The 10,374-nt window shown below is 38.2% G+C and overlaps 1 protein-coding gene across 5 annotated transcripts in view; it reads left to right on the top strand.

Annotated features, from left to right (window-relative positions):
• Window positions 1-1,823: 1,823 nt before the first annotated feature.
• tjp3.L (tight junction protein 3 L homeolog) overlaps window positions 1,824-10,374 on the top strand; it is a 44,572-nt gene continuing 36,021 nt past the window's right edge. Inside the window, exons 1-4 of one of the 5 annotated variants that reach the window (XM_018249975.2) lie at window positions 1,824-1,976; window positions 8,513-8,569; window positions 9,277-9,401; window positions 9,512-9,614. In XM_018249975.2, coding sequence (XP_018105464.1) covers window positions 8,522-8,569; window positions 9,277-9,401; window positions 9,512-9,614 — 276 coding nt within the window. In that variant the 5' untranslated portion in view covers window positions 1,824-1,976; window positions 8,513-8,521. 5 annotated transcript variants of the gene reach the window in all.

The raw sequence follows: 10,374 nt of genomic DNA, 5'->3' as shown, positions 1-10,374 counted from the left end.
CACCAAGGATACACAAGAAATTTGATAGTTTTTAACATTTCCCCAGTGCTCTGGATGCAACAAAAGAAATTTGCGCATGCATGCACGTAAAGGGGAGGGGGTGGGGATGACGAGCAGTGGTCGGCCTAGGGATGCCTGCTATGTAAATCCGGCCATGCTAGTCACATAAAATTCACTTACAACTGTAAGGCAAGATTACAGATTGGAGTCTAGTTGCTGGAGTTCAGAAAATTAAGGATTGCTTATCATGTTGGTTTTTTAATGTTATTTTCATGTATTTTCAGGTATAGGACCCCTTATCTGAAAACCCATTATCCAGAAGGCTCTGCATTACGAAAGACCATGTCCCATTTAGTCAATTTTAAACAAATCTAATAGTTAAAAACTATTTTTTTTCTCTGTAATAATAAAAAAGACCCTGTGTTTAAAGGATTTTTAGCAGATTTATTATGATCAAAACCACAGAAAGATCTCTTATCTAAACCCCAGGTCCCAAACATTCTGGATAATAGATTCTATACCTGTATTAATAAAAAAAATACTAATTAAAAAATTAGGATGCCCAGTCTGTTGCCTTCCAGCTGCTGATGAAATACAGATCCAAACTTCCATCATCAAACTCCAGTAACACAGTTTGCTCACCCATGCTGGTATTTTGTTATGTTTCTTCTATCAATAATGGACAACTGGCAGCCCTCCATATAGTAAAAATCAGTTCATGACAGCTTTCCGATAGATGTAAGTTGTTAGAGTTGTAGTTTAATGACATGGCTCAAGGCAGCCTAATAAAGAAAAGAAGTGATTACTTACCCCTTTAAAGCTTACAATTACAAAAGGGTATGTACTCCCTATATATATAAAACAATGTCAAATAGCTTTTCAGAGAACTTTTGCAATTTACATTATAATATAATTAGCAGTTTTTACACTGTTAATTTAATGAATGTGTAACCAGATTCTATTCTATTAATGCCTTTAAGAAGCACTTTACACAAATCATGGCAAAGTGCAAATAGAATAAATAATAAATCTGCCTCTAAATGTGCATTTTCATGTTAAAATCTGCTTGTACCATCGATGTGTCAGGCAGATTTTGTTTATTGACAATGACCGCAGAAACCATAACCACTGAGGAGTGTCAATCTATAGCCGGGCAGGTGCCGTTTTCAGGAAATAGAAGCATTGCCTGTAGGAATGCCATGTTGCCATCTTCTTCTATGTCCTAGAGAACCCTTGTGGCAGATAAGCACTGTAGACATACATAGTACAGTAAAAAGCAAAACTTAGCTGCAAAAAGCCTTTGCTTTAACTGCACTTGAGCACCAGGCCTAAAGACCCATACAGAGAAAGTAGATGGCAACTTGGCACTCCTACAGTAGTATGCGGCGTAGTTTTCTTCGAACTGGCATTAATATCGAGTGCAAACTGTGTGCATGGGCTGTGTAAATGCTTTGCTGATACAGAGTGTCTGCCATGTATTGAAAATTGGTACATTTTCTTCACTTGGTACTCCATTGGCAACATTAGGTCACAAAGCCAAGAAAAATCACAGGTTTTTTTAAAAAAAAAAAACTCCTGGAAAGCTATCCCCAAAAAGGCCTTAATGTAGAGTTACTGGGATAAATGGTAAGCCCCACATCGCCTTATCCACAATTACAAATCACTGTTCCTTGAGCAGTTCCTTCTAAATAATTAAGTTGCAATAATCCTTCTCCTTGCTAGTCAACTGGGTGGCGGAAAACCTAGTAAAAGCTAAACCTGAAAACATATAACAGTGTTAATGGGTGTGCCCTGTATTGTATGCAGAACAACCCAACGGAATGTGCCCGGCAGGGAAGAGGTTAAGCGAGAGTCTCCCTCCTCTCTCGATGACATAGTTAGCACTGCTGAGAGTCGCACCAGGAAATGCAGCGGCACAGGAAACACCTGTAGAGAGCACACCTTAGAGAGAGAAAGGTAGGCGAGACCCTCAGCAGGTAAGAAACGCTTGGGGGAAGGGGCAGATTCGTTGTTCCCATATTTGTATAAAAAGCCATAATTTTTCTCTGATCGCTCCTCGTACAGTACTCAGTCTCGTTCTTCCTCTTCAACTTTTCCAAGTCTTTCTTTCAAGTACGCGTGTTTGGTCAGATACAGGGTTCCTTTACTACTAGTTCCACATTCCCCGTTGTTAAAGTCCTTATTTAATCCTCGCTTCTGCACAACCCTTGCTTGACCTGCTTTCACCTTTCCCCGCACTTGTAATGCACTTTCCCCTGCCCCTAACGCCCCTCCTCCCTCCACTTACATAGTCGCCGGATTGATATTGCTAGCTGTCATTCCAGGCTGTGTGCTTTTATTTCTTGTGGTTTTTAAATCAATTCCGTTTTCATAGATCCGTCCCACCTGGAGCTGTTGTGTAATTGAGGCGCTTGTTTTAAACATCACAAACATTAAGTTATGATATTCGAGGTATTTTCTAACAGAGACTAAAGCAGGTGCAAAATGCAACAAGGATGCAGTTTAGCTAACAGATTTCTGTGTAAATTCACTGATATAATTCACTGCTTCTTTTGCATAACTAGCTGTAATTCCATTTAACAGTCATATTGTAGAAAATGTAAAGTTTGGTCATAACAAAGGGCTAGTTCAATTCAAAGTTAACTTTTAGAGGCAGATTTATCAAGGGTCGAAGTGAATAAGAGGGAATTTTCAAAGTAAAAAAATTAAGAAATTCAAAGTAATTTTTTGAATACTTCGACCATCGAATAAGATACTACGACTACGAATTTGATTCAAAGTAAAATAGTTAGAATATTCGATAATCGAAGTACTGTCTCTTTAAAAAAAACTTCGACTTCAATACTTCGCCAAGTTAAACCTGTCGAAGTGCTAAGTTAGCCTATGGGGACCTTCTAGAGCAGTTTTCTACGTTTTTTGAAGTAGAAGAAAAATCGTTCGATCGATCGCTGAAACCCTTCGAATTGTTCGATTCGAAGGATTTAATTATTAGATCGAACAATTTTACTTTGACCGCAAATGGCCAAATTCGATGAAAAAAAACTTCGACTTCGATAGTCGAAGTAATTCAATTCGATGGTCGAAATTAGAAGTATTTGAAAGTAATAAATAGCAAATTGAGAAAAAAAACTAGGAATCCTGACATTTTTCCATAGGTGGCAACCATAGTCACAAAACTGAGAATGCAAAAAAATTAACTGAAAATCTTATCTCACAAAATTAGTGCTGGAAAAGGGCAATGGCACTTGGGGCCCTTTGTTGGCTGTGGGAAAAAAAAAAAAACATTGCTTTGCAGGAATCAGGAATGATGTAGGGTTGCCACCTGTTTGTTTTTTCTTTAAGCTGTTCGGGTCACAACTGCCTGTTCAGGTTTCAGCCTTGTGAAACTAGAACAATAATCTGGCTAATAACCACCTCTGATCTCACAACCCAGCACACGCAAGGCACAAACAGCCCCCCCAAATGTCATAACCACACATCCTTATGCTATTGCTCTGCCCCTGGTGCTATCATCCTGCCCCCTAGTTTTTTTTGCAGAGGTCAAAGGTGGCAACCCTAGAACCACATGGTGCTGTGGTTGCTTTGCAGTGCTTTCCAGTGTGTTCTACTGAATGGCAAGTAATCATTCTAACTCATCATGACGTTCTGTACTCATTGAGATGGAGACCAAAATTAAACACACATTAGAAAATAGGCATATGAATGACTTAGACCATTTCATTCATTTGCATGCAGCATATGGCATTCCTACCACAGAGTGCCCTTGACGTTACAACAACACAGACAAAGTTGGTTGAAGGTAGCCAAGGAATGCAAACTGATGTTCATTCTGCTGTAGTAAAATGTTTATTTAAGACACACAATTGCCTACCAATAAATTCACCAACATGCTAAAACGTGAGTTTTTATTTAAATATAAAATTGGCATATTTTATGTAGAGAAAAAAATAAACGGATTTATTCAAGCAAAACACAGCTCTATAGTATGTACACTGTAGCAACAAATCATTCTAAGCATAATCAACGATGAGGCTGCTCCATGGTTTGTTTTTTTTTAACAGGAAATGTTTAAATAAAAGCCAGGTATAAAATATAGTAGGACAGGAGAAGCCTCCCACCATCCTGAACTGCACCAGTGTGCCCACACCTAGTACAGCACCCGTTTCCCTACCTGTTGCCAAAATGCAAAGTACCTCAGCAGGGTTAATGCATACCTCCCAAAGTTTGAAAAACGAAACAAGGGACAAAAACGTGTGCCGTACACAGTGCAGCAATTTTTTTTGGCTATGGCCATACCCCATAATTAATCATTATTTTACAAAATTTGGCAGGTTATGAAAGTTTGAACACATTTCTGGGAGTTTTAGTGCAATGTTTTATGTGTTTAACAGTTTTGCATTGTCCTTTAAGCTGCTAGTCTTACATGGAACATAAATATGTATGAATCATGTCACTTCTTGTACTGAGTAGCCATAGTCTATCCATTTTAAATTCTTTTATATTCACACCTTGTTTAAGCAAACACTAAAGTTAGCAAATACATTTACATATCACCAATCCCTCTATTTATACAAATACAGTTATGGCACACTGAACAGTTCTTTCACTTTACCAAAACAAGGGGGGGGGGTTAAAGTGCAAGTGTGTGCAACTGTATCTGTCCCCCAAGCTTTTATATATAAGTATATGTATTTATGTCTAATGCTAGTGAGGTGTCCATTCTTACACCCAAAAGATATAAAAATTACTGAGGTATCACATACAGATAACACCTATTTTATATGCTCATATATGCCATATACAGTATATCCTGCTGATATGGCATGCGCTGCATCAATGGTAAATATCCTTCCACATGTTTCATGCAGTTCTATCTTTACTGCAGGAATTTGGAAAGCTATTTCCCTTTTATGCCTGCAGGGTGAGTTTCGGTATTGACAGAATTTATCATAACCTGTCAAACCAGCCAGGGAGAGGGAGGGTGAGTTTGTGCAGTTTCTAATATCTTCGTACATTAAACCTTAAAGAAACAATCAAAGTAATTTGTTCATGGCTGTGCTATATAAAAGTTTACATACAAAATGCAAAAAAAGATGTGTAGGGAAAGAACCATCTTTACTAACATAAATACTTGCAGAAATCACAGGAACATAATTAAAAAAAATAATAATTAAATCCCCTTTTAAATGTTGGGGTTGATTAAAACAAGTGTAGGCAGCATTTTCTGATTGCATATGCAGAGAACGGGAAGTCCAGACACAGTGAGTGAGCTTCAACCTAAATGGCAATTCATGAAAATGGAAATTTTAAGAATGAAAGTGGTTTTATTCACATAATTCCCACTGTTTTGCATACGAATGAGGAGAGTAGGGATGCATTGAATCCACTATTTTGGTATTTGGGCAAATTCTGGATCTTTCATGAAGGAGTCGGGCAAATCTCAAACCAAATCCGAACGAAGGGTTAAAAAGAACCCTGAATCCCTAAGGAAAGAGTGTTTCCTTTCTTGAATGTTTATCTTTATCAAGTTATGTTGAAAAAAGAGAAACAAATACCAGGCATCACTGTGTAAAATCTTATTATTTTACATCATCTCAGGCATACCCTCCTATGGATGATTGGATGATTGCAGGGACAATGATATAATACCTCTAGCTAGAGTGATTTTTGCGTTGTGATTTATTGCCAGTATAATGGACCTCAATCATGGTATATAGCAGCCTGTTCTATAAAGAAAGTATAGGTTTATCGTTTTATACATTGTTAGTGCAATTTGTGTATATATATATATCACATTTTTACTATACTGGATGTTAAACAGTAAGATGTTTGGATTGATAATTATTACTTTACTGCAGTTTGTACATTCATACATTTATGACTGTTTCTAAAAACAGATTTTTTGCCATTATTTTGCCGTTTTATTTAACATCTACTAAGTCCTCTTCTGATAAGTGCAGGTCATTTCATTAAAGGAAGTATCGTTCTTAGAGAACCTTGTTTAAACATGTGCAATGTGAAATACTAAACCATTTAAATACTGTAACTTGCTGTGTCCTTCTCTAGTCCTACTCTATCCCTCCTCCTTTCTCTCTCTCCCCTCTATTCCTGTCTCTGCCGTGTACCTTCCTGTTTGATTGAGGGTGGAGTTACAACAGGAAGGCACAGGTGAATCCGTATTCAGGCCACCCCTACCTTATAGCCATTTCAATTTCCACTAGCCATTTCCTAGTGATTTCCCTCTGACCCAGGTCACTTTATCCTTTTCCTTATTCTCCCTGCTTGTCTTGAAATCAGGTATGGCTGTGCGGTTCCAGGTAAGATGACTGTAATTTTACACCTGCCAGGTAGACAAGGTGAACAATGCCTGGGGTTGTTAAACAAACCCCTCCTAAATCCAGAAATAACCCTGTTGCAATTATGATGAAATTCAAAAGCATTATTTTGAAGATCATTTACTGCTGGCAAAAGCATGCAGTTGGAAAAAGTAGAAATGTAAGCTGGCTATTGCACATTTCTGTAATTACTGATGAATTCTTACTATTGCTAGCTCTGACAAATCCGTGAGATACAAATGGGAATAAAAAAACACCTTAAGGTTGAAACCTTGTCTGTAAATGTGTATATATACAATGTGGGTGTGTGTATTTGTTCAGAAAATGTAAAGTACATTTTATAATGCACCAGCAATTGTAAATTACATGCTGAAGTTTAATATTCGTTGAAGCAGGTTTTCAGCGAGTTCTAAGAAGTGGATTAATCTGTAACGTATCTTGTTTTGTTACAGTTACTTCAAAATACATACACACTATTTTGAGATATTGGGAATTTAATTAATTAAGGTTTATAGGCAATATGTCTTGGAGGATTCCAAATACATTTTATGTAATGTACACGAAAAAATGTAATCCCTAAAATTATTAATTATTTTGCACCCTAAAGTTCATTGACTAATGAATTATTTGCTGAATTTAAATTTTCTTTTAATTTACAGTAGGGTACTTAAACATCTGTACAAATCTTTTTACAGGAAACTAGCTGCTTTTAATATATGGACATTGATAGCTTTGGCCTTAACAGCTTTTTTTTAGTAAGTCCTCCTACCTCCTCGCAAACCTTAAAGTGTAATCTTAAATTTAGCATTTAAGTGGAACATGCAGGAGGGTTGACAGAGGATGGAGCATAGGGGATGACTGACCAAAGATGGAGCATAGAGGATGACTGACAGCATGTTGAGGAGGTATGCCCACAAGGGGCTCTGATAATTTATGTTGATTAGTGCAAAAGATCTTTTCAGTGAAGCATCTTCCAGCAGTTGCAGATCCCTCATATTGTTCAGTTGTATACAACAAATCCTGTATCATTGCTAGAGGTGTTTATAAAACTTTACCCAGTGTAAACCACAGCACCCATTCAGAAATTTGGTTTCATTATGCTTATACCACATAGTAATGTATTCTTTGCTGAAGTTTTTTTTTAACTGGCAGAGAATCACCAAACCTTATTGAGCAGCCTGTCATTTTCATCAATACAATCTGTCTGCCTGCCAGTGGCAGGCGTTTAGTACAAAGCTGACTCTTCACCTTGCACTGGATTTTTCTCTGACGCAAGATGCAAAAGTGCAGCAATACCATGGAGGCAATCGCTGTGTAATTGAGCATTAAGGCTAGGGGGTTTTCCTTGAAATTATTAGCTGGCTTGGAGGAAAAAATATATGTATCATGTAATCATGAAAAATCATCTCTTCCTGAAGCAGCTGGTGCCTTCCATGGGGTGAAACAAACAGAGTTTTGAGATGGAGTTGAAAACCTCTGCAACCACTTGTGTAGGCATGTGACACAGCAGAGAGAAGGAAGCAGAGCTAGGTGACTACAAAAAAGTACCGGGTTCTTATCACACATGGATTTGCTGAAATATATACAGCAGTCACCAACATTATCATTAGGTTATGTAGTCAGCTGACAGAGAGTGACAGGAGGACCATGAATAGGATCTTTGCAAATCAATATACTTGCTTACAGAGCTTACTAGTCCCATTACGGATGGTAAAAAGTTATACTGCTGGCTGTGTATGATTTTCCTTGCTGTGACAAAAAACATGGGGAGTCACCTGCATTGCTGTATATTACAAGCTAAGGGGGAATCTTGAATTGAAAATCTCCAAAAGGTCACTGCCTAGGAGTCCAAAGTTTGTCATTGGCTGTGCTGTAAAAATAATTCTTACTCCATGCATAGAGTAGTGGCACACATTTTGCTGATTGTTTATCTTTAAAATATATGGTGATAGAAATTGTCCTAAATGACATTCCTTTACAGATGTAACCTCCTGCTTTTAGCATCTAAATTATCTGTAATCGCAAGGTGAAGTTACTAGTGAATTGTAAGCACAAAATACAATATGTATAATTGGCCTGAAGTTGCAGTGCTATTCCATTCATTGCTTGCTTAAATCTCTTTTGTGATGTGCATGTTACACTTATATCAGTTCTTTACAATAATCTTCTGTTTTCAGGTGTCAGATATGGAGGAAATGACAATATGGGAACAGTATACTGTGACACTAATCCGGGTAAGCCAGGCAGCGTTAGATTAAATCTTGGTACTTTTTTTATTTATTTGACTAGCACAATATTTATTTGTATTTGCATCATCACAAGGGTAGGCTGAGGAGATGTAATCTACAGTTAAATACTGGCCTAGTGTGGTATAATAATTAACCCAGACACAATTTAATCAGGAAAAACTCATTCTTTATCACAACTTAATAGATGCTGATGTTTTTCTCTTAAATTTAATCTGGCCAATAATTTGAAACATCTGTCATCACTATCAGAGAAGTACCAGCAATAATGCAGCTAGATTATCCCAGATGTGACTTTCACCATGTAAGATCTCGGTTATTAGAACAATAGCACCTTGGACCGTCTCTATCTATATGCTGTCAGCCCTCCTGCATCTGTTATCAGTCCTCCTACCTCTTCACAAACCTTAAAGGAATTGTGAGAGGTTCAGTGTTGTGGGAGGAGGCTGTAGTGGTCCCGGCACATGCAGTTTTACATTTGAAGATGTTTAGTGTCAGTTTGTGTTACTTAGGCTGTGCTTACTTGTTGTTTGGGAGGTTATAATTTATAGGCTTTGGAATAATATTGAATAGATTCTAATGTTGCTCACAAGTTGCTTGAAATTCTTGGATGCAATAGTATGCCAGTGCTTTGGTTCAGTTCCACATGTTAGGTTTTGGCGATCCTGAATACCATACTATCTGTTTATTTTAAGGACCCTCGCAAAGGATTTGGTATTGCAATCTCTGGAGGAAGAGACCGTCCTTTAGGAACAGATGGAGACAATTCTGTCATTGTTTCAGATGTTATCCGAGGTGGACCAGCTGACGGTAGACTGCAGTAAGTTATTGTAACTCAAAATGGTGTTTTCATTTCTTTCTATACTGCTATGCAAGAGTTTTACCTGTGCATAATAATTTTTATACATATTACTTTTATGTTGGTTGCAGGACACGAGATCGCATTGTCATGGTTAATGGCGTTTCAATGGAAAATATGTCATCCTCCTTTGCCATCCAAACACTGAAATCATGCACTAAGACTGCAAATGTGGTAAGCCATAATTTTAAAATGCTATGAAATGCTACTAATATTAATAAAAATGTGTACAGTACCAAGGTTTTTTTCAGCATTGCACTGAAGCAATATCAGCACTCATCGGGTTAGCCCCTCCCTTACCTCATTGAAGAACCACTCCCACAAGTAATTAAATATCCAGCCAAGGTACCTACCCCCGTCTTTATTTGGTTCTTTTCTTCACCTCACTCCTTTTTAAAGGAGACTTCTTATTTTTTGCCTGAGGGTAGCATAGACCTGCGGAAACTTGTCTGATTGTCTCAGGTTCCCCCGTCCGGCGGTCTTCCCAGTGAGCGGTAATGCTACTGGCAGCTGAGTGCGAAGGGCTGTCACTTCCTGCCCGCGCCATGTCTAGCGTATTCCATTTTTGCTGGACAGGGAGGGTGGCAGAAGGGGATTGGTAGAGCTGCACTCCAGGAACTAACGCGCTACCAGGAAGTATTCATATTTCAGGCGCGCTTAGCATCTTCTGTATTGACTGCCCAGCCACTACTCTGCTGTTCCTGCGGTCTCACTTGTGAGTAGATGACCTAAACTCTTAAGACTTTGTTCTTTTTCAGTGATGAAGTCTTCCAAACCCAATTCGAAGGACAAGGACTCATCGGCAAGACACACTACAACTACTGAAGTGTGATGGGGATATTCCTTCCTTTGACTTCTCCATGGTCCAACCCTTAATTAAAGCCGTAAAAAGGTCTCTGGGTTTGGTTGAAGATGACCAGGCACCTTCTACTTC

Source organism: Xenopus laevis, chromosome 1L, assembly GCF_017654675.1.
Source record: "Xenopus laevis strain J_2021 chromosome 1L, Xenopus_laevis_v10.1, whole genome shotgun sequence".
Taxonomy (NCBI): Eukaryota; Metazoa; Chordata; class Amphibia; order Anura; family Pipidae; genus Xenopus; species Xenopus laevis.
Note: the sequence above shows the minus strand (reverse complement) of the source record. Positions and strands in the feature narration are given on the sequence as shown.